Below are 24646 nucleotides of genomic sequence, written 5' to 3'. Positions count from 1 at the left end.
TTTGAAATTATGGTATATATTTTTTTCACTCATCCACGTCCTGAGAATTGTCATGTTGTGTGTCCCGCCTTTTTGGCAATATATAGAAACCACATTCGGTGCCGGCACCGCATGATCTCCCAAGGATATTTGAGCAGCAAAACATCAAAGACACTCTATATCAGACTTCCATTCTTCTCGCTTATCCCCCGCTCCTGCCTGCCGATAAACGTCTGCATGGAGGTGTCCACACGCGCAACCTTTCTCGCAATCTGCTGGACGGCGACGGGGAGCACGCTGTACCAGTGAATCCACCTCGCGTACAGCGGCATCGCGACGTGCGCGCTCTTACCCGCGTCAATGGCCGCAATGACCTCCTTGCAGACGTCGACGGGCTCGACCACGGGTGCGACAAAGGCGTTCGGCGTCTGCACGCCGTAGAAGAGCGGCGTCGACAGCTGGCCCGGCTCGACAAGGATGGTGCGGATCTCCGGGTGCGAAGCGGCGAGTTCGGCGGTCAGGGACTTGTGCAGGGCCGTGACGCCGGCCTTGGCGGCGGCATAGTCCGTCAGGGAGGCGGCGCCGAGGTGGCCGAGGACCGAGGACATGGTCACGATGGTGCCGCCGTTGCCGCCACGGATCATGGGCGGGAGGAAGGTCTTGAGGGTGTAGAAGTGCGCCGTGAGGTTCGTGGTGATGGACTTTTCAATCTCTTCAAACTCGAGGTTGAGGAGGGATTTGCCCTTGACAATGGCGGCGTTGTTGATCAGGACAGTTGGCGTGCCGAGCTGTAGCAAGGGGGGGATATCATGGTCAGTCATTGGCTTTGCGATGGCGCATTACGGTCTCGCAAGGTTTTAGGTGGACTTACATCTCTCTCGATTTGCGCTGCGACCCTCGCAACCTGCGCCTTGTCCGTGACATCGCACTTGTAGAACGTGACGCCCCGCGCCTCGCCGTTCTCCATATCATTGATATCCAATACAGCCACAGTCGCGCCGCGCATGCCGTACACCTCGGCAATGAGAAGACCCAGACCGCTGGCACCGCCCGTGATGACGATCACCTCTTCAGTGAGGTCGACCTCACGCGGCAAACCATAGGCGATGCGCAGATTGATCGCTTGCGCAATCCAGCAGACGGTGATGAAACATGCCCAGGCGATGGATACGAGCATGGGCGGGGCATCCCAGCGGAGGGCCTGGGCGCGGAAGCAGAGGGGAATGATCCACGAGACGAACGGGTGGAAGAAGGTGATCTTGAAGACCTTGACGAGGAGGTCGAGGGAGAGCGGTGCGAACCACGAGTCGCTTTGGGGTGGGCGCGGATACTCCATCGAAGGCGTCTGGAGGAGGGTGGTGGTGGTGGTGGTGAGAGGGGTCGGGTCGGGCTATGTACGAGCTTTATGTCGTTCCGAGAGTCGAGTGTGTATTAGGAGAGAACTTAGACGTGTCGCGCTCTTTGTGAGTTCGATAATTAGGATGGGAGAATAAGAAGAGGAGATCCGAAAAAAAAGATTGTACAGGTGTCGTCCAGCGTTGGAAGTGGAAAAATGCCAGGCAAAGATGAGACGAAGAAAGGCACAGCCAAACCTGAAATGGGCCAACAAGGGAGCTTGACGCTCTGGCGGGAACTCGTCACATGTGGATGGGCCTGGATCGTTGAAACGGTGGCCAAGCGCCTAGGTGTGCTCACCTGGTGGCAGCTTCCCCTGGAAACCCCTGGTGGGACGGCCACTAAAACGCCCCGGAGCCCCTGGCAGCCGCCCATCTTCCACGGCGAGAGGAGCCGAGACCCCACTCGGTGCCGCCTGTCGACCTAAGCTTATCCGAGCCCGCTGACATTTCGGCCGCTGAGAGGATGCGCCGGCTGGCTAAGGAGTGTTCGACGCTCCATTGCATTTGTCTGATCGGATGAACGAGAAAAAAGAAGCCTGCCTCATGATTTTATTTCATGATCATCGCTACATTCTTTTGACCAAACAAGTTGGTCTGTGGTATAACCCTACCTATCTAAGTTGCACTTTTCACGACTATTCCCCCTTTTCCTTTTTACATGGACATAACAAGCCGCCCCAACGCCGAACAATGCAAGGAAGAACGCCACCAACGGCAATGGCAATATCACAGCTTCTCCTCTACTTCTCCCGCGCCAAGATCTGCTTTTCTCTCTCGCCCTTCCGCCTCTCAAACTGCTTTTTGGTGTGTCTCCGCTCGTTCTCCTCGCGCCTCTTGATCGACGAGAGCTCAATGTTCTTAATCTCGCCCGCCTTCTTGATGACCTTGGGCAGATGACGATGCTTCTTGATACGTCTGACCTCCGGCATGTGGCTGTATCGTTCGACCAGGGCCTCGTTGTATTCGAGCGCCTGTCTCTGCTTGGCGGATCTGATGCCTGACCTGTCCGTCGCGTTGCTTCTCCAAACGCGGACGTTGCCGTCATCGGAACCACTAAGGACGTACTTGGAATCGGGAGAGAACATGGTGCTAAACACCCTCTGCATGCGCTTGGTGTGGTACATGTCGCGGGAGTGTCCTTGATCGCGGTTCCAGATGCGCACTGTTCGGTCGTAGGATCCGGACACCAATTCTTCACCCGTCGGGCTGAACTCAACGCTCATGACAGCGGCGACATGGCCCTTGAAGACGTTGAGTGCTCTGTCGAACTTGCGCATATCGAACATCTGCTTCTCGTTAGCTGTTTGTCAAGAGGTTTCCCAGTTTCTAGATGACTTACGTAGCAGTTGTGGTCTTCGCTACCAACAACAAAATTGAAAGCTTCCATAGGGTTCCAGGAGAGAGAATTGCAGGTAAATGTCATCGTCGTCTTGGTCAGAGGCATCGCAGTACGGACGTCCCAGAGAACAATGCTTCTGTCGTCGCCCGTGCTTCCAAGAATGGACTGCTCAACCTGGTTGAAGGAAACGCAGTTGATGGAGTCGGTCGCATTCGGCCAGCGCAGCACCTCGGGTGCCGCACTTTGTCGCTCAAGGTCGTAGATGGCGATTTCACTCGAGGATGAGGAGGCCGCGAAGGCATTTCGCGTCCGGTGGTGAGACAAGCTGAGGAAACCGTTGCTACCCAGCCATGAGGAAATCGGCGCGGAGTCGCTTGCCGTGTTGTAGGGATCCCAAAGTTTTATGGTCTTGTCCGCCGCGGCACTGAGAAGCTTTCCGTCCTTCGTCCAGCAAAGACTCCGCACAATGTTGGAGTGGGCGCTCTTGGTCTGCCAAATCTCGGCTCGGCTCGTCAGGTCGAAAGCTTTAATCACACCGTCGGCGCTGGCCGATGCCATATGCTTGAGGGAGTTTGGGTCTTTGGCCATCGAGTAGACCTGGTATCATTGTTAGAAATCGGTAACCCGAGGCGTTCGGCTCCTCATGTTGGACGTACTCCTTCGACGTGGCCGCTGCCCATCTGTCCCACAAAAGGTGCAGCGTGCATGCGCTCGAGCTTGACAGCGTTCAGGGCCTTGGTATACCTATTATCCTCGTCAGCTTGGATCAAAGCATGGGGTCAAGCCTACTTACTCTCGAGCGCGCTCCATAGGATGCTGGGCAGGATCGAGGTTACTGCGTTGCGATTAGCCAACATCTGCAGATTCCAGTGGTGTGTATTTACCGGGGTAGCTTCTGCGCAGTTGCGCCTGGAGGCTGGTAGGCCTCCACGCTCCGAGAAATGGCCTTGATCTTCATCTTTGGGGGCGCGGTGCTGTGTCTTGCTTGACCACCATAGAATCCTCGATGGTTCCCAAAGTCTTACAGAACTTCTCCCAAAAATTTAAGTGGGGGTGGGGACATCTCGGAGGACTCTTGCCAATCAGATAAGATCACGGATTAATATTATCCCGAATGACCCCTGCCCTCCACCGCAGGTGCTGCCCGGGCTTGCGTCGGTCACGGCAACCTGGACCTGTCTGAAGGCGGCGGCTGGAGCTCTTGACGCTGCACCAAGCTATCTACTCCCACCACGAATCCGGCGATCTTTTTGCAAACCACCACCTCCCCCACCGACGACACACGAGCGTAATTCAGCAACCCCATTTGAAATCAAGATATCCGATTCGAAGTCAAATCAAGCAGTCAGGATGGCTCAGGGCGAATCGGCGAGGGTGCAGGAGGCACAGAAGGCGACCAAGACAGATCCCAGAAAGGCTGAGCAGCTCTTCAAGGAAATCATCTCTCAGCCCCCCTCCTCCGCGACCTCCGATGCTGCGGTGAAGGAGTACGAGACGGCGTTGCTTGGTTTGGGAGAGCTGTATCGGGATGAGAAGTGCGCCCCTCCTCGGTCCAGTGATGACATCGTGGGGGCCCCATGTTTGCTAACAGCCCGCTTAGGAAGACGCAGGAGCTCGTTGACCTGATCACAAAAAGCCGGACAACCCTTTCGTCATTCGCCAAGGCGAAGACAGCAAAGCTTGGTACGCCTGCACTCGGATGCTCCTCCCAGCTCGTGACGGAACGGCAAGACTAACCGGAACCCCTTCAGTCCGCTCCCTCCTTGATCTCTTTGAGAAGATTGAGGGCAGCACCGATATTCAGATCGCCGTCACAAAGTCATGTATAGAATGGGCAACCTCGGAGCGCCGCAGCTTTCTGCGCCAGAACCTGGAGACCCGCCTGGTTGCGCTCCTCATGCAGAAGCAATCCTACTACGATGCACTCACACTCATCAACGGCCTCCTCCGCGAGCTCAAGCGCCTGGACGACAAGCTTGTCCTCGTCGAAGTCCAACTCCTCGAGTCGCGTGTCTACCACGCCCTCGGCAATATCCCTAAAGCCCGCGCGGCCCTCACCAGCGCCCGTACCAGCGCAGCCTCCGTCTACACCCCACCTCTCCTCCAAGCCCACCTCGATATGCAGAGCGGCATGCTCCACGCCGAAGACAAGGACTTCAACACGGCCTTTTCCTACTTCATCGAGGCTTTGGACGGATACCATACCCAGGACGAGTCCGTCAAGGCCACTGCCGCACTCCAGTACATGCTTCTATGCAAGATCATGTTGAACCTGGTCGACGACGTCAACAACCTGATGACGTCCAAGCAGGCACAGAAGTACGCCAGCAAGAACCTCGAAGCCATGAAGGCCATCGCCCGTGCCCACTCGAACCGATCCCTGGAGGAGTACGAGCAGGCCCTCCAGTCTTACCGCGAGCAGCTCGGCAGCGACGCCTTCATTCGCAACCACCTGCGACGTCTCTATGACGCCATGTTGGAGCAGAACTTGATCAAGGTTATCGAGCCCTTCTCCCGTGTCGAGATCAACCACATCGCGAAGATGGTCGGCCTCGACACGCAACAGGTGGAGCGCAAGCTGTCTCAGATGATCCTGGACAAGGTAATCATTGGTGTGCTGGACCAGGGCGCGGGATGCCTCATCATCTTCGACGAGACCGAGCGCGACAGCGCATATGACCACGCCCTGGCTACGGTCGAGAAATTGAGCAGCGTGGTGGATGTGCTCTACACTAACCAAGCGTCCATGCTCGAGTAAATGGCAAGGCAGGCGTCAGGGTTGGCAAACGGGGGGCAAAGCGGAATGGATTTGGGACTGTACTATTACCATAGACACAAATGCCGGCGGTGCATGAGACAGAATTCATTCTGATGAAGTGGTATCCTAACAGTTGCGGGCGTGGTGCCCCAGTGACCAATGAAAACATAAACAAAACATGCCGATGCCCTGCGACGCCCAAGAACCCAACCCCCCCCTTATAAACGTGTGAGCCTTTGTACACTCATTGAGCATGAGACTGTCATGAAAATCATAGGTCCTGTGGTAGTGCAAACAGAACCCCAACAACGCCGAGTATGCACATCAATCACCCTCATGATTTAAGCCATTTACAAAAACCTGACCGAAGGGGCCTCGGGAGCCTTGCCCTGCTTGCGGAGCTGCTCCCCGACGATCAGCGAAAACACCCTCTTGGCGAGCACCTCCTCGTCCCACACGCCCACCTCGGCCTGGAAGGCATCAACGACATCGAGGTGCCACTGCTCCAACTTCAGGCTGGCACCGTGCGAGTTGACAGACCGGCCCAGGAGCCAGCTAGACTTGCTCGTGAAATCATCCGGAAACTCAAAGTCAAAGGGACCCTCGCGGCGCAGCTGGATAATGTCATCCAGGAGCAGCCAGTGGTCGCGCGACCACATCGTCTGCGACAGACGCGGAGGTTCTTCTTCGACCGACTTTTGCATTTCATTCATCCCTGGCGCGTCGGTCATGGAGATGTCCATATCCTCATTCATCTCCTGGTCGTCGTCTACGACGGCTGTGACGGCGGCGGCTCCAATTTCCTTGTCCTCTGCCTCCATGATGGCGGCGATGCGTTGTTGTTGCTGCTGCTGCTGCTGGGCAGCTGAGGCACTACCGTTGGAGCTGGCAGACAGGCGCCGTTCGGCGCGGACCTGGGCCTGAGCGAGCGGCGAGAGGACGCTGCTGGTGAACTCAACGACCCTGCCCGGCGTGCGGGGCTTGAGCGGGGACCGCAGGCACGACTTAGTCGGCGACATATTCCTGTCGGGCAAGGGCCGGAGGACACGGCGCTCCGACTCGGGCGAGCTTTCCGCAATGGCAGAGGCACTACTCTCTTGCCACTTCTGGATATCGGCGCGCGAGAGCTGCATCCGCACCGGAGTCAGTGAGGGCACCGGCGCCGAGACCTTGCTAAAGAGGTTCTGGGTCTTTTGGCCCACGTTTGGCGTGAAATTCTTCTTCTGGGGCACAGAGGGGAAAGACACCTCGTCCGACATGTTGGGCTGGGAGTCTGGGATCTCAGACCGGTGCCTCACACTGCTCCGAGGGTTTGTGGACGCAAATAGCTCACGACGGGTGTCCATGACTGACTTCGCAGTAGCAGAAGAAGGCTTAGCAGCCGAAAAAGGATCCGAGTGATCGTTTGTGTCAGCAATGGATTTGGTCGCCGAAGGCTTAGCGGGTGAGAAGAGGTCCGAACGACCGCTGGCAGAAGGGGCGAAAGCCTTCTGGGGGACAGACGGAAACATGGAATTCGTCTCGAGGCCCGCATCAGCCCGCTCCGGGCGTTGTGCAGCATCTTTGAGATTGAGTCGCTTCTTGTCTAAGATTTCCTGAACACCCTGTGCTCCAGGCAGGAGATTAGGAGAAGAGAAGAAAGCAGCCAGATCCTTCTTGGCGGAAGACCTCTGGGCAACTTCAAAAGCCTTTTGGGGAATCTGCTTCTTGCGGCTCTGCTGTTGAGAGAGCATGGAGAAATCCTCCAACTCGCCGTCGGCGAAGTCTGACTTCTGGTTACGTGACGCCGCCGGCGTGAAGATCGTCTGCTTTGGGGACGCTTCAGCAGGTTTCTGCCAGGGACTGGGAAGAGCTGCGCGCCTCGCTGGAATAGAAGATGCTGGCTGCTTGACAAAAGACCGTTGGCGGCTCGAGTTCGAAGCTGGTCGCGATGCCTCTACTGCCCATATGTCATCATCCTCCTCCCCTTCTTCTGCTCCAGGCTGTTCTTCTTCGACTTCAGTCTCTTCGGCACCATCTGGGCCAACGAGGCTAATCTCAAAACTCTGTCGCCGATTGCGCATAGATCCAGAAGCAGCCGTATTTGTGCTAGCATGAAACGAGCGCGACTGAGTGAAAGGTTGCTCCCGTGGAGCAGGAGCTTCTTCCATCCAGCTCATCTCATCAGCCTCATCGCCTGGGACAACGTGTAGAGACCCCGACATTGAGAATGAGACTTCAGGTTGTTTGGAAGGAGAGATACGCATACTCTTACTCAGAGCCTCCATGAAGCTAGGCTGGCCAGTGTGTTCATTCTCGGGACCGAAAGGATCATCAAACGGCTGACCAGATAACTGCGGCGCTGGAGGTTCAGACTGAGGCTGTGCTACGACGCGAGTCGGGGAACCAAAGAACTGAGCTCCGGCCTGGATCAAGGTAGACAACGGCTGCGTCCAGCTCCGAGTCGATTTGGCAGCAGACTGAGGCTGACTACTGCTCGTGGTAGGTCTAAAGGGACTGCCGAGAGAGTTCTGGCGGGGAGGCGATGAGGCATCGGAGGTGACACTCTGTAGAGCTCGTCCAGCCCTCACGATAGGAGATAGCGTGGGGCGAGCTCCGTTCTCGGGTGATGCCGCACGAGGCGCCAAGAGGTTGATATCTGGAGATGGGATAGGAGACGAGACAGGGGCAACGGGCGTGATATACTCGTTGGAGGCCGCAGGAAGACCAGCCGCCAGATTTGGTACGGGAAGGTCAGAGCTCAATTCCTCGGGCAACTGAGAATACGCAGCAGTTGGCGAACTTTGAGCTGCTTCGATAGTCTTGGCGTCTGATTGAGGAACGGGGACATCGGCGGGTGAGGGCGTATCGTCTGGTGTCGGCATTCGTGCCGAGTCTGATCGAGTGTAAGAAACACTCGCAATAGATGGAGCTGCGGACTTGGGTGAACTCTTACGAGCTTCTTCCTCTGTCTCTTCCGCCTCTACTTCTGCATCTTCTCCCTCATCTTCCCCATCTGCACGAACTTCGCGCGATTCCTCATCCATCAGTATTTCTTCCTGAGCCTCATCCAACAAGGTCTCTTCCTGTGCGCTGGTGATGTTGGCCTCGTGCTCGATTTCATTCTGCACCTCAGATTCGTCGAACTCTGGCAGCTTCGGCCTTCCAGGCGTGGCGGCTTCCAGATAAGCTTCTGGGATCTCAGAGAAGTCTTCTTCATAAATCGCAGACGTTTCCCCAGTCGCCATCGAGCTCCGCCTGATGCTCTTAGCGCCGGGTGTCGCCGCAGCCAAGATTCTTGACGGTACGCTGGAGAATGAGTTATCTACGTGCGAGGTGTCTACTCTAGAATCCTCCAGCTTTGAGTTCTCCATCTCCATCTGCTTGGCTTTAGACTCCAAAAGCTGCCTCCCAAGCGGAATAGATTTGCGTCGAGGGCTGCTTCTAGCTCGGCCCGGCGACTGGTAACGTCTGCTCGGCGACGTCTCCTTGGCTGCGAGAGACGGAGGGGGGAGAGCCGGATGAGGGAGCGACGGAAGAGCGACGGGAGATTCGGTTTCTGTAGCATTTGTTTCCACAATGGAATCCATATGCACTTCTGTCTCTTGTTGCAACTGGAATTTCTCTTCAGCAGGAGGGTTTTGCGCCGGTGACAGCTGCTCGGCGGGGATGCTATCGATCTCATCCTCATCGTCTTCCACGTGTAGTGCCCCGCTTTGCCTTAAAGACTCAAGCGTTTGGTTGATGATCAAACCAGTCTCCTCGCCAACATCTTCAGAGCGAAGATCGTGCATGCTCATGTGGCCTCTCATGGAGGGAATTGAGTTTGCGAAAATCATACTGAAATCCTCGCCTTGGGCAACAGTATCCTGATCGCGAAGTTCGTCATTGCCGTCGTTATCGCCAATGAGTGATGAGATGTCGCTGGGGGCGCCCGGCGCGAAATCGTATTCGTTATACTCGGGTTCGTTCCCGGACTCGGAGTGAAGCTGATCAGATGGTGTCGGGCTCTTATCTTGCATATAAGCTGGCGTCGGGCTCAAGGGAATCGGGTTTTCTTGTGTTGATGCGCGTGGCGTTGCTTGGTCTGACATCGTTTGCATCCAAATATCTGGTTCGGACTCAGGAATCGGATTCGCGGGAAGCTCTCGTCTCGGAATGGGATCGTCCACAATCATCTCTTCCATGCTCGCAGCGAGTCCGTCGTCAGAGGGCGCCACGCCACCAAGAATGATATCCTCTTCGATCGTTTCCACGGGCTGGTCGGAGAATTCGACGCGTTTTGGGCGACCGCGACGCCGGGTTGTGCTAGGGGGTATTGAAGAAGGCGCGGGGCCTTCGGAGACTTCGCGTGGCTGACGACTGGTGGCACGTCTGGTGCGGGTGGTCGATCTCGGTGTGCCTTGAATGGTTATGTCGGTTTCCAAGCCATCTGAATCTGTAATGGTCTTGACCCTGCGGGCTTGTCTTGGTGTCTTTCGTGGAGAGGCTGTGGCCCTCCTCTTCGTCGCTGTACCGGTCTTGGGCGTGCCGGCAGATTTGGGAGGTCGACCCCTACGCGCAGGTGTCTTGATGGCCGTATTCTTCCTATCACCGGCCAAAGGAACGGTTGTTGTGTATGCGCCGCGGCTAAGAGTAGGTGTCTCTGCGTTGAACAGTCTGCGCCCAACATTCCCGACACCGACATTCTCGTAGTCGCCTTCGGCTTCAACGGTCACTAGTAGCCGTTTAGGCTGACGGTCATCGCCAACCTCGAGCTCGAACATTTGCTTTCTAGGCGAAGTGCTACTACCGCCGAGGGAGAACAACCGTTGCGATCTCTGGCTTCGGGTTACGCGACGCGACGAAGGATAGAGCGCGGAGGAGACTGTGTCATTGAGCGGGTCTGGTGACGAAAGCAGCTCGTCGCTACCGCCTCTGGGTCGTGGCGTCGCCATTTTGAGAAATGCGCAAATGCAAATGCAAAGAAAGAACCAAGAAAAAAGCCGCGCGCTATGGCTGTCGCATAGACTTTGTGCGAAAGAAGAAGAAACGACGACGAAAAACTAGGCTCAGTGGCCTTCGCGTGGAACTAGCAATAGGAATATGTCAAATTCTATGCATTGGATAAGGGTCGTCGTGAGGTGGTGTGGCCGTGTACATGCGGGTTACAATATGCACAGAGGGACGGACGGGTCCTGGCCACTTAGGTTGTCAAATCTGGTTTGTTTACTTTGTCCCACATTTGGTTTAGCGCCGCCCCTCGGTCTTCTTGCGGGGGGTCCCGTCAAGTTGCGATGACAGGGGAACAACTTTCCCCCGCTGTTCCGATCCCTCCCGTTGTTACCTTACCATATAGGTTCCACCCAGATCCCGATTCTGGCGCAACAGGGGGCCCTTTCACCGTCTTCGAGAACAGACGTAACTAATGCGCCCTTGGATGAGTAAGAAATGGAGACTCGCAACTGCTGGTGGATGTCATTCCTGTCCTTATCTCAAGGAAAGAGCGACGTTGAACTGTCATGAACAGAGTTTTATCCTGGTCTATCAGGCGAATGCGATGGGTATTCTTCGACTTCGATATTCGGTAGTACTTCCGCATCCACCAAACGATGGCCTGCCTACCTTACCTTACGCATGTATTTACCTTAAGATAAGGTAGGCAAAGTTGTAGCTGGGCTGGCTTGCATCCTCACTTGGTAGAAGACAGAACAGGTGCCGAGGCACCGGAGTCGGACAGGAATTACTACAATTTCTCCAGCGTCGAAGAAGTCTTGGCCACCTTATGCTACTATATGGCTCTGATTCTTGCGCTGTTATGTAATTTCTTCATTGGGCGCTTCACCATTAAAGACTTGATCATGAAAAGCGTCTTTTCTTCCCAAATGAAGCATATCTTTCCGGGCCCCGAAATAGCTCTGACCCACGAGCTCCCGAAGGGACCCGTCTTCCAGACCGTGCCACGGTGCTAGGCTCCTGGGGCCCATCACATGTGACCCCTTTGTCAGCCCCCTTGTCCTGTGATCGCGTGCATGAAATCTAAAGAACGGCAGGTAATGACATAACTGGGGTTAAGGTTCTTAGTGGAATCGCCCATCACTCCCTCCTCCTCGTCCGACCCCCCCTTCGGCATTCAAAACTTGCTTGACCTCGGCTCCCCAGAACCCCAAAAGGGACGGACGCTTTTGTTTGAAATGGGATATGGCCAGTCAGCAGCAACCTTCCTGCCATTTTCCCTACCGTCGCAACGATACCATCTACGCCAGTCGTCTCCCCAAAGCCCGCATTTGGATGCTGCATCATTCTTAAATCGCTAATACCATCGTCCCATCTATCGAAGCTTCCCAAGAACTTCCAACCTAACACCACACCACCATCCAACCCAATTCGCAAGCAACCATGTCGAAGCCAGTGCTCCCTCAAAACGACAATGTCGCCCACGCCCTTGCCGGCGCCGGCGGTGGTCTCCTCTCCATGGCCTTGACGTAAGGCCACTGAAGCCCGTCGATTTATCTCCAAAGAGACTCTTCTAATTCGCGTGTGTGTGTTCATCTTGCAGCTACCCTCTCATCACGCTTTCTACCCGAGCCCAAGTCGAATCGAAGCGTGCCGACTCGGCATTCCTCACGGCCGTCCAGAAGATCGTAGCTCGCGAGGGCGTGTCCGGCCTCTACTCCGGGCTCGAGTCCGCCCTGTTCGGCATCAGCGTCACCAACTTTGTCTACTACTACTGGTATGAGTGGACCCGCGCCTCCTTCGAGGCCGCCGCCGAGAAGGCCGGCCGCGCCAGCAAGAAACTCACGACCGTCGAGTCCATGATCGCCGGCGCCATCGCCGGTTCCGCGACCGTCATTATCACAAACCCTATCTGGGTCGTCAACACCCGCATGACCACCCGTGGCGGCAACGCGAACAAGGGCAAGGAGGCAGGCATCGGCGACGAAGAGGCGCAAGCCGCGAAGCCCAAGAAGGCGCCCTCAACCATCGGTACGCTGCTGGCGCTCATCAAGAACGAGGGCCCGCTGGCGCTCTTCTCGGGTGTCATCCCGGCGCTGGTGCTCGTCATCAACCCCATTCTGCAGTACACCCTGTTCGAGCAGATGAAGAACACCGTCGAAAAGAAGAGGAGGGTCACCCCGACCATTGCCTTCTTCCTCGGTGCCGCTGGCAAACTGTTCGCCACCTCGGTCACCTACCCGTACATCACGGTCAAAAGCCAGATGCACGTCGCCGGCAACGGCGAGAAGAAGGAGGGCATGTCCCAGGCCATCAGTAGGGTCATTAGGGAGGAGGGCTACGCTGGCCTTTACAAGGGTGAGTCCTCGGATCTGCTCCAAGACAGTTCTTTCAGGAAGCTGACCATTTTTTCGCAGGTATTGGCCCCAAGGTCACCCAAAGTGTGCTGACCGCCGCATTGCTCTTTGCCTTCAAGGATGTTCTCTATGAGCAGACTGTCAAGCTCAGGACACTTGCCGCCAAGAAGCGCGCATAATTACGTCAAAAAAAAAAAGTCTCACTCGCCCTCTGCACGAATTCAAATAATCTGACTTTGAGTTGTTGGTGGCATTGAACAGCGTATATATAGAACAAGCAAGCGAGAGGCCCCAGTGCGCATATCAGCGTGGCCGCTCAGCATATATGCAGCAATCATATGCGTGACAGACAGGACTGTATTGATTTTGTGGGAATATCAACACGGGTAAAACGTTTGGACCAGCGTTGGAAACATGAGGTACTTGAAATTTGGTGTCACATGATTCCCGGCAAATTGGTAAGGGTGTATTCGATGAATTTTCTGTTTAGAAAGTAGGATATCAATGATCTACTACGTACCTACTACGCATGTGACGGTGTGTAAAAAGCCCAGATCTACGCAACGGGTATGATTCGCGGAACGATCCACCACTCGTGGTACGACTTGTCAGGAGTCGGCACCTCGGCCTTGAGCTTCAGATCCCCGCCTTCGCCCGACTTGTCTAGCGCCTTTCGGACAACCGAGATGGCCAGCCCCGTGGCGATGCACGACTTGAGTCCGTTCTTCATCGACGGCACCCAGCGATCATGTGATCCGACCGAGAAAGCCTCCGCCTCTGGAAATTTGCTCATGACCTCGAAGCCCTTCTTGGCGCCCGCGATGGCCCTGTCGGCGAGCTCGAGGAGGTCCCGGCTCGGGCAGTTGGACTGCAGGGTCCCGGTCGTGAACTCGTCAAACGTTGGGAGCACGGGGAGACCGATGACGGCAAAGGGCTTCATCCGCAGCTCGTAGCGGAGCTCGTCGGTGCTGTAGGGTCGGGGTGGGGGCTTGACGAGACCTAGGCGGTGGAGGACCGTGTAGAGGCAGCAGAGGGCGTCGGCGAGGCCCTCGGTCACAGCTGCGTCCAGGAGCGAGAGGCGGAGGAAGGCCAGGGACTTGGTGTACTGGGCCTCCGCGGTCGGCGTGAGGCGCGACGACGATCTGCCGGCCCCCGAGCGAGCCTGGTTCAGGCTCCGGATGACAAAGGACTTTATGCGCTCGACGTGCTGGAGGCGGTTCTTGGCGAGGTAGTTGAGGTACCAGTACATGCCCGCCAGCTCGTCCGGCTGGTAGACCTCGAGCTCGAAGCCGAGCTGGACGATCCACTCCATCTGCTTGACCTTGTACAGATAGGCCCACGACGACAGCGGCAGGGACCACTGCTCGACGGGGGTTCCCGCGGCGGACTGGTAGACGAGCGGCTGCTCCCCGGCCTGGTGCTGGATGACCTGGTCAATGTCCTCGGCGTCGAACTGCAGGTTCTCCCAGTCGCGGACAATGTGGCAGAGGGTCCGGCGGACGCGGCACCTATTTTGGCAAAAGGTGCGGAGGATGTCTAGGTAGGGCTGCGCGGCGCGCAGGCGGAAGGATTCCATCTGGTTCGCGATGGTGAAGCGCGGGTCCAGCATGGCCTCAATCTCGTCGTTTGCGCGGTCCAGGAGAGGGCTGTTGGGGAGGGAGATAATCGCGAAGTCGTCGTCGAGAAGCTGGCGGATGCTCTTGTGGCCGAGCACTTCCATGTCCTTGAAGAGGAAGCTCTGGAGGAGGGTGCGGACGAAGATTAGGGGCTGGGGCTTCTTCGCTTGGAAAGTTGTGACGTATGTCTAGCGATTTGTGTGAGCAGTGACGAGACTTTGTCAAATGACGCCAGCGTTTTTCTGGGGGGGTGGTACCTGGAGGCAGATGGCATCGGTGTAGTCGAGCACTCCGACGACTTCCAAACCGTCACTGATCATCTTCGTGAGATGTCCGAAGGCATCGTCAAAACTTATTTCGACGATGGGTCGCGGCGGCATCGTACTGGCGAGCTTGCGCTGCAGCTTAGCACTACAAGCCTCCGGGACGAGTTTGCCTAGCGCATGGGTGCTCTTTATACTCGGAAGCAAATCCAGAGCTTCTTTCCAAGGGCTTCTGATGAGATCCGGATTTGTCCGGTACTGCGTGTGGTCTATCGCTGCGAGAAACGTATACCGGAGGAGTAGTCTGTTGTTGAGCGCGTCGATAGTTTCCTTGGGTATTGAATCCGACAGTTGCCGTAGAATAAAACTTGCGTCCTTGAGAACATCGCGTACGGATTCTACGCTGAAGTCGTCGAGAAGGACTCTGTTGTACGTGTTCGTGACGAAGTCCTCTTCCTTGATCATCGGTCAGCTAGGGATCGGTTGGGTAATTGCTGCAAAGGCTAACTTCATAGTAATGCTCATTCTTGATCCTTTCGTTGACATTGCCGCATGTCTTTAAGAGCCCTAAGCAATAAGCTCGGAGGACGGCATGCATCGGCGCCGGCGGCATGCCGTTGGCATCTCTGATGAAGTGCGCGTCGTCGATGGTTGCAGGATTCGGCATGAGAATCGACTCAACGTACACACTTGTGAGGACGGTCTGAGAGAGAGGATACCCAACATGCCAGGCCATCTGCAAACCACGTCAGCAAGAGAATATGGAACGAAAGCGCGGTACTAACTTCATGGCAGAGCAGCTGGTCGATTATGCCAAGAACCTCCTCAGGGAGAAGAGGGCGTGTCACATCATAGTCCACATCTAGCGAATCCTCCGCTTCTAAGCAACCACTGTCCATTTTCGGGTCCATGATCTGGTCGCTGTCAACAAGGCACTCTGGGCCGTCGTCAAAACCCTCGGCCCACGCACCTCGAGAGCCCCAACGGACTCAAACAACGTGAAGAAGCCATCCTTGACCAGGTCGCCAGGCGCAAGCGCTGCGAGTTGATGGTCAGCGAATCTCTTGTACTCGTTTTCAGGGCGCTCTGTAGCTTACTTTCGGCGGCTTTCTTGAATTTTGACGTGATATCAAACGCCACGATGCCGTTGTTTGATACCAGGGGCGGAGGCGGCGGAGGGTGGGGTTCACGCTCTTGCTCGAGTGAGAGCCTTGAAATGTCTTTGAATTGTGAGAGAGGTGATGCCGAATCTTGCCGGACTGCGTTCTTACCATCAGACACTCCAAAGCCGGATGGAATGGCCATATCAGCAACTGCCCCTCATAAGGCTCTGTTGAGCGAGTACGTTGAGTGCAGATTTAGTGAGGTCACAGTTGCATTGGCCTGGGCGTGGATACGCTCATCCAAAAATTGACGGTAGATTTGGAACACGACGATTTCCCCGGTCCCTTACGAAAATGACATCAATGAGCATTAGGGAACAAAAGGATAGCAGTGGTCTCTTTGCCCTAATTTGTGATTTGCGATTTTGGTGTTGTTGCGAGTTAAGTGAACTTGGGCCGGGAACATGGAGTGATCACAACCGAATTTGTCCGGCGGCGGGCAAATTTGGGTCAGTGGAGGGAACCTGGGAAGCACGCTCAACCGTTCTGGCCGATGTCGAGCGCGCGCCGTCACCCGCCCCCCGACATCGCAACATTTCATCACTGGCACTCTCAGCACGTTTTAAAAAAAAATCGACTATCGTCTAGCATGGCATTCGATTGATAGGTTTAATGCCAATTTTGATATGATACAGCAGCTCACCGTCAGTGAGCCGGCGGGTACCCGGAGAGGCGTGTGCATTCACTGCCCTCCCCATCATTCCCATCTATCCCTCGATAGCCTCAGATGCCATCCCTCCTTCTCTCACACGTGCTTAACTTTGCGGCAAAAATGTCGATTCGGTTTACGAAGAGGGGGGAGGAGCGTTGACGGGGGCATCGGCAAGGTTCTTGATCTCGCCCTGCTTGCCGTTCTGCGTTGCGGTATTTCAAAGTCAGTCCTTCTGTCGATGCTTCTCATTCCAACTTCGCAAGTTCGGATTCGGGGGGCCGTCCAGTTGATTCTCACCTCCCACTTGGAGAAACGGATATCCGTCTCTCCACGACGCTCGGCAATGAGTCTCTTGTCCTCCTTCAGGCTGCGGCGCACGACGCGCGAGGCGACGGCGAGGTAGCGGTTGTAGCTGGAAATCGGGGGTTGCCGGGTTAGCTTTTTCCTTGTCCTCTCTCTCGCTGTTTCGTGGCTCCAAGCTTCGGTCGCGGGGCCCAATTGCAACGAACATAAAGGTTCGGGGGTCGTCAATTGACTCACGTGAGACCGGCGGCTTTCCAGGCGAAGACCATTTTGGCGGTTGTTTGGTTTTGATGATGAAAGTGGTTATGGGGGGGCGCAGCTCGGGGATGTGATTAATTGAAGGTTTCTGGATTCCGAAGTGCAAGCTCCGAGTTCGATGCCTGTGGCCTCAGGCAGGAAGACTCTCAAGCGACGAGGACGGGTGAGCGCCTGAGCGGCGTCTCCACTCACCTTCTCTCTGCCTTACAGGCCTTGCAGCGATTCGGCTTGGACCACTCACAATACAGGAAGATGAGATGGCAGGATCCCCTCGTGGACGTGGTAGTTGTACTCCGCCGCAATAACTTGATATGCAGTTGGTACTGCTGACTTCTCACTGAGAATAGCTTCTTTGGAGCCGGATCTCGCGGCAGTCGAGTGACGGCTAATCGGCATCATTCGCGCCATCTCGAGGCTGCACTGCTCAGCTGCGCCATCTCTTCTGTGTCATTGGTGCTGCTTACGACGTGGGACGGTTTTCGCAGAAAAGCTGCCTAGCCAGCAGCTCGTGTAAACAGGGTTCCGGAGCAATTATGCTGGGATTCTACGTAAATACTTTGTACAATCCAAGCAACTACGCTCAGTTCGTCTAGCTACATACGACATGGTCTGGGTTCTGCGGCTCCTCAAATGATGACTGGGAAGAGGTTGCCAGAGCGCTGCGCTTCCATTCTCCTCGTTTCTTACATTGAATTGGTCCGAGAAGGGAGAATACAATGGCAGACTGGCGGCGTCGGTCAGCCCATTCCGGCACAACTCATCCGGCGGTATGTACATAATAAGCTCTTGTCCATGCGAACTTCATTCCACTTGCGTAAATGTTGTTTGCGCGACACTTGAGTGGTATGTACGACATCATCCTCGTCGGACCAGATAATTGAAGTCAAGGGTCATTGCTTTGGACCTGTCAATCGTAGTATTCTTCTCCCATCATCTTTGCCAGAAAATCCTTATTCGGGCACGTCATTCCATGCTCTTACTTATATGAAGTGTGAATTACTGTCACCTATCTGATAGGCTTGATCAATAATGCAGAATCCCAAGATAGCAATCATCGGGGCAGGGCCTGCCGGTAAGCTATTTTAAGCCTCGTACTACACACTCATGTGGATTTCAGAGTCAGCGAGCTAATAGATTTGTAGGATGTCTACTAGCACGCCTGTTGTATCTATCCAAGGTCGAAGCAACTGTCTTTGAGAGTGAAGCTTCACCAAATTTTCGATGGGAGGGTGGAAGTCTGGATTTACACACGAATACCGGGTTGGCCGCACTGAAGGAAGCCGGCCTTTTCGAAGAATTCCTCAGGTATGCAAGATACGACGGCCAGTACTTAGCCATCGTCGACAAAAACAATAAACCCTGGTTTGTCAAGTCCGCAACTGGTCTCGGCAGTACTGCACAAGAGCGCCCGGAGATTGACCGCTCCAAGTTACGTGAGATTCTTGCCGAGTCTCTCCCCAAAGACGTGATCAAATGGGGACACCGCCTCAGAGAAGTCAAGGAGGATGGCAGTCTCGTCTTTGAACACACCACCATTACTGGCTTCGATCTAGTCGTAGGTGCGGACGGGGCTTGGAGCAAGGTCCGCAAACTCCTGGCGCCGGATGTCAAGCCATTGTGGAGTGGAATCAAGTTGTACGGCATGAGCATCCCGAACGCGGCCGAGACGGCTCCCGAAATTTACAAACTCGTCAATAGAGGTAGCGTGTTCGCCAACAGCGACGGCAAGCGCATTTCGATCCAACAAATGGGCGACGGCAGCCTGAGTGTATATGCGTCGAGCACAGGCGGCGGCGAGGACTGGGCGTCCCCTGAGGTCTGCGGGTATGATTCGAACGACCTCGAGGCAGTCAAAAAGGCGCTCTCGGTCGTGTATCAGGATTGGGCCCCGGAGCTTACTGACGCGATCGCCAGGACTGCGGGTGACTGCACTCCGAGGTCGCTCTATATGCTGCCAGTAGGCTTCAAGTGGTCGCATCGGCGTGGTGTAACCATGATTGGAGATGCAGCGCACTTGATGACGCCCTATGCCGGCGAGGGAGTCAACGTTGCGCTCGAGGATGCAACGAAACTAGCCAAGGCCATCATCAGTGCCGTTGCCAAGGGCGGTGCACCCGAGCTTTTGGATCAGAGGATCGAGGCTTTCGAGAGGGAGATGTTCCCCCGCGTGGAGAAAGTGCAGCGGCTGACCGATGAGCTCATGCACGACTTCATGTTCACTCCCGGTTCACCGCGGACGACTATCGCGACGTCGATAGCGAGACATGTCAAGTTCGAGACGCCGTGGGTGTTCCATCCGTTGGCGACCGCTATGGTACACTCGTTCTTTTTTATGCGCAGGATGCTGGCGCCTTGAGGCAAGAGTCCAAGATAGGTGTGGCCGGGTTTTTTTTTTCTTGGGCAGAGTGGGAACGAAGCACGATAGGTTTGGGGTCGGGTTAAGGTCCTTGTAGATTGTAGCCCATGTTCATGCTTTATTTCCGTACCTTATAGGTGAACCCGTGCCGCCGGGATGGGATGTGATCTCAATTTTGTCAAGTGGCGCAGCGCCCTGTCGAGCGCAAGAACGTGGCCAATGATGATAAGCGCAGTTGGCAGGTTCGAGGGAGCGCCCAATGGTTCGTTGTGTTGATCATGGAGAGCTGCAGTAGAATAGACTGCTGAAGTTGCCCTACGGTTGCAGTTGGTGATGTAATAATGCGCCCAAGCCATGGAGAGCCTAGTCAGTACGCAAGTTTGAAACACTGACTCGTTTTCTTCTGACAACGGCTCGCAGGGTTTAGAAGTCGAGCAAAACGCCCTTGCGGTGGTAGACTCGAATGACAGGAGGAGAACGGAAAACTTGGATGCACTGACCATGGCTTCGTTGGCTTTTACCCCATCAGGGCGTCTGAAGATGAGCAACGATACCTACAATGTACACTGGAGTAGCCGGAGCAACGCCCGTACTCTTCTCTCCATCCTTCTTGCGCACGCGAGTTAATGCATACTACTACTAGGTGGGCGCGTCCATCGCGGCGAAGTTGAGATGCTTTCTAGGATATGAGGATTGATTTCAAGAGAGTGCACCCCGCTCGGCAGAACAAACATGACAGACTAGTAATGTTTTGAAACATTCAATAATGTTTCATCCATGATGTTGTGTGTAATTCGGGCTCAAGGGGTGTAGTCGTTCTGGTGGTTCTAGGTGACTACCTAGGTGAGATTGGTGGATGGACGAGAGCAGAAAATAGGTAGCTTGAGTGGTTGAGTGGTACGGTGTTTCCGAGTTGCACGTCGGGTGGCTGGTAAACGGGGCACGTGCGGCCTGGGTTCATACTTGCAAGGGTGTCAAGCCACCGAAGGAGCCAGTGGGAGCCCAGTCAGCGCTCCACTGTCAGGATGAGGTGACGGGCAGCGGACTTGGACGGGGGGGGCCGCTTCAAGGTGACCCGACGAGTACCGTGCCACGAGGTGCTTTATTATTCTGACTGGGGGAGGGATGACGGCCAACAGGGCAAGCCGCCAAAGGGCAAGGTTAAGAAGAGGAGCACTGAAGAAAAGAAGCATGCAGAGTGTGCGGTCCTCTGGGGCCTTGGGCTGTAGGAGTATGGGACTCTGGGTCTTGGGCCGAAAAAGCTACGGATACAGCCAGGACCTCTCCGCTTTCCGAACACGGTTCGACATTGCATATACGTGCTGCCACTTGTACCTCGTACATACATACTTCACCTGAAATTCCACATCGTAATTGCTCCTGCGTTGCATTGTCTTTGCGCTCTGGCATCTGCAACCGATCCTGGGCTGTCCATTTCTCCCTCCCTCAGGCCTCTCTACTAATCACAAACTCTCTACGACATCGCTGCGCGCCCGATCTTATACGGACGACGGACGACAACGCCCATCGACAGCGTCCCCGATAAACGTGCCACCATATCGCAGAACTTCCGCTCGCTTCTTCGGGACGCTTTTTAGCCCTTGCTTCTACAGCTTCCATCTCGCCCACAGAATCCCTTCGTTCGCACCGAAGCCGACGACCTCCTACCGCCGCATCGATCTCTTCGCTGTCGTACTAAGCATCGGACGAGGGGAGGCTCGACGTATTGGCCAAACGTACGCACATACATCTCGGCAGCAGCTTTGCTAAATTCGCCCTCGCTGCCTCTACCTTCGGTGGCACGAACGTCGACCCTTTTGCTTCAACAAACGATTACGAGCCGATCACCCACCTCCACCAACTTTTACCGACTCGGTCTTATTGTTTTTTGGGTACTCTGTTGCGGAGAAACTGCTTGGGGAAGCGCAAAGAAGAGGTGGATCTTGGACTCGCAGACACAAGAAGCCCGCGGTCCTGAGATACGATGCAGGCGCCAGGCCCTTCCCAGCGCATGCAAAGGCGCTCCCCAGGTGCCGAACCTGGGCCGCCGCCAAATGTGCCTGTTCGGTCGATATCACCAGGTACCGGTATGCAACCGAGGGCTTCCAACGCCTCGAACCGATCCGCCCCGCCAAGTGGGATGCGGAGATCAAATGTGAGTCCGAATACGCATTCCAGCAACCGAGAAGCCATACTTGAGCTTCCACCACATACGATGGCTGCACAACAAGCCTGTGCGCCTCTGCCGTCTCTGTTTTGGTATCAGAAACTGATTTTACTTTTGCTTTACAGAATTCAACCAGCAGCTCAGCCATGCCTCTATCGCAAATTGAGAAGAGTGTTACCCACTTGCTAGTCGCAACCAAACAACTTCTCGAGACCCTTACACAATGGTCGCGTGGCCAAGCTACCGATGGCCAGGTGTCCGATGTCTACGTCAGACTAGGATACGAGTTCAACATGGCATGCCGGGCTTTCACTGCCATTAACGTGGATACCTCCGACCTGGGCAACGTTCCCGAATTGCTACGAAGCATACTAGAGTCGACCTTGAGCCAAGAAGCGAGCACCGAAAGCTTGGAAAAGTACCTTCCACGTATTCGAGACATCATCATCAACCTGCTCCATGGGCTGAAGCGCAAGCAGCAAAAGCTGCGGCAAAAACAACCACGAGACAGGGAAAGCGGGGCTTCAGGTGGCGCGCCTGAGCGGACGACGAGCACAAGTACGGTTGGCAGCGGAAACACTGGTTTGACGAATCTGCTGGAGGAGGGCATTCAGAATGGCTATCGACCAGACGCTCAGAGGGAATCCTCCCAGTCTGCCGGTGCCGCCCCAGCAAACACCTCCCCAAGTCGTCGCCACCTGCCTCCGAGAGATCAGTCGCGCGGTTCCGTCAATTCGGAGCAGTCTTCCATGTCTAGCACGACTATGCAAAACATCCCCGTCATGCCTCCGTACCCCGGCGACGAGGCGACGATGCCCTCTGCGCAGTCCGGAGAAGTAAACGCCGACGCTTTCCCGCCGCCACCGCCTCCTCCAAAGCAGCAATCAAGCGCATTTGCGGCTTTGCAGAAGGGCGGTGACCTGGAGAGGAGGGCTTCTCGGCGTTATTCGCAGTATCAAATATCTAAGCACCTAGGCAGTGCCATGAATGGTGTGCCAATGTTGCCATCGCAAAATTCCCCGATACCGAACCGTGGGCGAGGCGAAGTCCGGGAGTCTTTGCGTGCTGTGCAGACCCGCGAGACACTACGCCAAAACCGTGCATCGAAGCAGCCGCAACTAGACACCTCTCCGGCACCGAGCCGTGCCAACAACGAGCCCGCAGCAGAACTATTGGCAGCCAGGCCTGAAAGTCCGACGATTCAAACGCCCGAAGACAAGTACCCAAAACCTAGCGCTACCTTGAAAGGCCCCCTCAGCGATGATCTCCCGATTATGTCACCTGACGATGATGATGGCAAGCCTGAACCACCGCGCAAAGACTCAGCGAAGGTTTCACCGGGGGTCAAGACCCCGGAGAAGAAGCGCGACGCCAGCTTCCTTCACGAGCAGTCCCCGCCATTGACCACAGAGCTGACTTTGTTCCTGCAATACAAGTCCAAAGTCAAGAAGTTTGTGCTGCCTGAGGGATACAGTGAGCTCTCTATCGGACGCCTCCAGTTGGCGTTCATCGAAAAGTTCTCTTGGAATACACACGCGAATGGCGCTGATCTTCCAGAGATTTACATTCAAGACCCCGTATCTGGGGTGAGGCACGAACTGGAGGATCTATCAGATATCAAGGATCGGACCGTGTTGGTTTTAAATGTCGAGCCACTGGATGAAGTGAAACGTCATATCGATGAGGGCATCGGACAACTGAAGAAGATAGTACAGGACGTGAAGCAGAGCCAGGACGATCAAGGCTTGGCCATACAGCGAGTTTCAGAACGTCAGCAAGAGGCGGTTGCAGAGATGGCCCGGCTCGCCGCCACCCCTCCGGCTGTGTCTGCGCCGACTGATGGGTCCAGGTCCGTGAGCCTTGCTGGTGGCCGTAAGCTTGCCGCCGGACACATCACCGAGATCCAGACTTTGCGCCGTGACCTTGCCGTCATGCGGCAGGCTTACTCCAGCTTCCAGTCGGAGATCCAAGGCTCCATGTCAGCCATCCGCAGCAAGGCAAGCAACGTCAAGGCGGCGGTGGTCAAGGCCTCGATACCCACCATTGAAGGCGACACCGGTCATGCTTATGTTACCAAGGGTCGCGAGCAGCTTAACACAGATTCCGATCGGCTTGTCAATAAGGTCGACGACCTGCAAGATTTGGTCGAGGACCTCCGCAAAGACGTGGTTCTTCGTGGTGTGCGGCCCCTGCCTAGGCAACTGGAGACTGTCGCACTGGATATCACGAAGCTTTCTAAGGAGCTGAAGAAGGTGGAGGATTACATGAAGGAAGAGAAGCCCATATGGACCAAGATCTGGGAGAAGGAGCTTGAGGATGTGTGCAAGGGCCGTGATGAGCTCCGCCTTATGGAGGATCTCATGATTGATCTGCAGGATGACCTGGAGAAGGCATCAGAAACGTTTGCGCTGGTCGAGCAGGCCACCAAGGAGCAGTTGAAAGACAATGGAACAGGCGCCAGCGCTGGCAGTGCTCGCAACTTTTCCAAGGGGCTGAACGGTATTGGAAACAGTCTTGATCCGAATGCGGCCAAGGACGGTGTTCTTGGCGAGGTGAGGGCACTTCAGCCTAACCACGAGAACCGTCTTGAAGCCATCGAGCGCGCGGAGAAGCTGAGACAGAAGGAACTTGAGGGCCGGAAGGGCAATGAGCTGCAGAGGGAACTCTCAAACTTTGTCGAAGAGGGGAAGCTGAAGAAGTCTGGCGGCTTCGAGGAGGTGGAAAGAGCTCGGAAGGTCAAGGACGACATGATCCGAAGGCAGGTATGGGAAAGGCAGAATGGAATCGTCGCAGAAGAGGGCGAGGAGGAAGAGGAGGTCGAATACGAAGAAGTCGAAGAAGAAGAAGAGGAAGAGGAAGAAGAGTCGGGGGCGGCCGGCGGTGCGGAGGCTGCGGCCGAGCCGGAGAAAGCAGCTGCGCCACCAGCACCATGAAGCAGCTCGATAAATGAAGGTCATTCACATGTGTTATGGTGTCATGACCGTATGGAGGATATGTCATCCACTTTTGTTTCTCATCATTTACTTGATGCCCCTTTTTCTGTGCATCCCACAGACCTCTGCCACTCGAGCCAGATCTCGCATAGGAGGAGTTCGGGTCGTGTTGTCCCTTCCTTGTCTCCCCC

At 55.4% G+C, this 24646-nt stretch overlaps 10 protein-coding genes across 10 annotated transcripts; 5 read left to right on the top strand and 5 right to left on the bottom strand.

Annotated features, from left to right (window-relative positions):
- Positions 1 to 155: 155 nt before the first annotated feature.
- On the bottom strand, positions 156 to 1315 carry CORC01_05441 (short-chain dehydrogenase; the record flags this gene model as incomplete). Its single annotated transcript, XM_022617084.1, has 2 exons — positions 156 to 767; positions 851 to 1315. 2 exons carry the CDS (start codon positions 1313 to 1315, stop codon positions 156 to 158), a joined length of 1077 nt encoding a protein of 358 aa, XP_022476309.1.
- A 261-nt stretch (positions 1316 to 1576) lies between these two features.
- CORC01_05440 (uncharacterized protein) lies at positions 1577 to 1801 on the top strand (the record flags this gene model as incomplete). Its single annotated transcript, XM_022617083.1, has 1 exon — positions 1577 to 1801. One exon carries the CDS (start codon positions 1577 to 1579, stop codon positions 1799 to 1801), a length of 225 nt encoding a protein of 74 aa, XP_022476308.1.
- Positions 1802 to 2116: 315 nt separating this feature from the next.
- CORC01_05439 (WD domain-containing protein) lies at positions 2117 to 3673 on the bottom strand (the record flags this gene model as incomplete). The annotated part of the gene is made up of 5 exons (XM_022617082.1): positions 2117 to 2662; positions 2716 to 3312; positions 3372 to 3459; positions 3509 to 3550; positions 3600 to 3673. 5 exons carry the CDS (start codon positions 3671 to 3673, stop codon positions 2117 to 2119), a joined length of 1347 nt encoding a protein of 448 aa, XP_022476307.1.
- Positions 3674 to 4065: 392 nt separating this feature from the next.
- Positions 4066 to 5473, top strand: CORC01_05438 (PCI domain-containing protein; the record flags this gene model as incomplete). Its single annotated transcript, XM_022617081.1, has 3 exons — positions 4066 to 4250; positions 4316 to 4398; positions 4467 to 5473. 3 exons carry the CDS (start codon positions 4066 to 4068, stop codon positions 5471 to 5473), a joined length of 1275 nt encoding a protein of 424 aa, XP_022476306.1.
- A 350-nt stretch (positions 5474 to 5823) lies between these two features.
- CORC01_05437 (uncharacterized protein) lies at positions 5824 to 10389 on the bottom strand (the record flags this gene model as incomplete). Its single annotated transcript, XM_022617080.1, has 1 exon — positions 5824 to 10389. One exon carries the CDS (start codon positions 10387 to 10389, stop codon positions 5824 to 5826), a length of 4566 nt encoding a protein of 1521 aa, XP_022476305.1.
- A 1441-nt stretch (positions 10390 to 11830) lies between these two features.
- CORC01_05436 (uncharacterized protein) lies at positions 11831 to 12923 on the top strand (the record flags this gene model as incomplete). Its single annotated transcript, XM_022617079.1, has 3 exons — positions 11831 to 11916; positions 11991 to 12745; positions 12805 to 12923. 3 exons carry the CDS (start codon positions 11831 to 11833, stop codon positions 12921 to 12923), a joined length of 960 nt encoding a protein of 319 aa, XP_022476304.1.
- A 377-nt stretch (positions 12924 to 13300) lies between these two features.
- CORC01_05435 (Mak10 subunit) lies at positions 13301 to 15928 on the bottom strand (the record flags this gene model as incomplete). Its single annotated transcript, XM_022617078.1, has 7 exons — positions 13301 to 14548; positions 14618 to 15079; positions 15132 to 15359; positions 15409 to 15537; positions 15594 to 15661; positions 15721 to 15843; positions 15895 to 15928. The coding sequence occupies 7 exons, from the start codon at positions 15926 to 15928 to the stop codon at positions 13301 to 13303; spliced, it is 2292 nt and encodes a 763-aa protein (XP_022476303.1).
- A 643-nt stretch (positions 15929 to 16571) lies between these two features.
- On the bottom strand, positions 16572 to 17010 carry CORC01_05434 (uncharacterized protein; the record flags this gene model as incomplete). The annotated part of the gene is made up of 3 exons (XM_022617077.1): positions 16572 to 16640; positions 16736 to 16850; positions 16979 to 17010. The coding sequence occupies 3 exons, from the start codon at positions 17008 to 17010 to the stop codon at positions 16572 to 16574; spliced, it is 216 nt and encodes a 71-aa protein (XP_022476302.1).
- A 1018-nt stretch (positions 17011 to 18028) lies between these two features.
- Positions 18029 to 19355, top strand: CORC01_05433 (tetracycline resistance protein from transposon; the record flags this gene model as incomplete). The annotated part of the gene is made up of 2 exons (XM_022617076.1): positions 18029 to 18071; positions 18142 to 19355. 2 exons carry the CDS (start codon positions 18029 to 18031, stop codon positions 19353 to 19355), a joined length of 1257 nt encoding a protein of 418 aa, XP_022476301.1.
- Positions 19356 to 21339: 1984 nt separating this feature from the next.
- CORC01_05432 (actin interacting protein 3) lies at positions 21340 to 24455 on the top strand (the record flags this gene model as incomplete). The annotated part of the gene is made up of 2 exons (XM_022617075.1): positions 21340 to 21510; positions 21648 to 24455. The coding sequence occupies 2 exons, from the start codon at positions 21340 to 21342 to the stop codon at positions 24453 to 24455; spliced, it is 2979 nt and encodes a 992-aa protein (XP_022476300.1).
- Positions 24456 to 24646: the final 191 nt, after the last annotated feature.

This window comes from Colletotrichum orchidophilum (genome assembly GCF_001831195.1).
Source record: "Colletotrichum orchidophilum strain IMI 309357 chromosome Unknown Scaffold_38.1, whole genome shotgun sequence".
Taxonomy (NCBI): Eukaryota; Fungi; Ascomycota; class Sordariomycetes; order Glomerellales; family Glomerellaceae; genus Colletotrichum; species Colletotrichum orchidophilum.
This window is presented reverse-complemented; position numbering and strand designations above follow the sequence as displayed.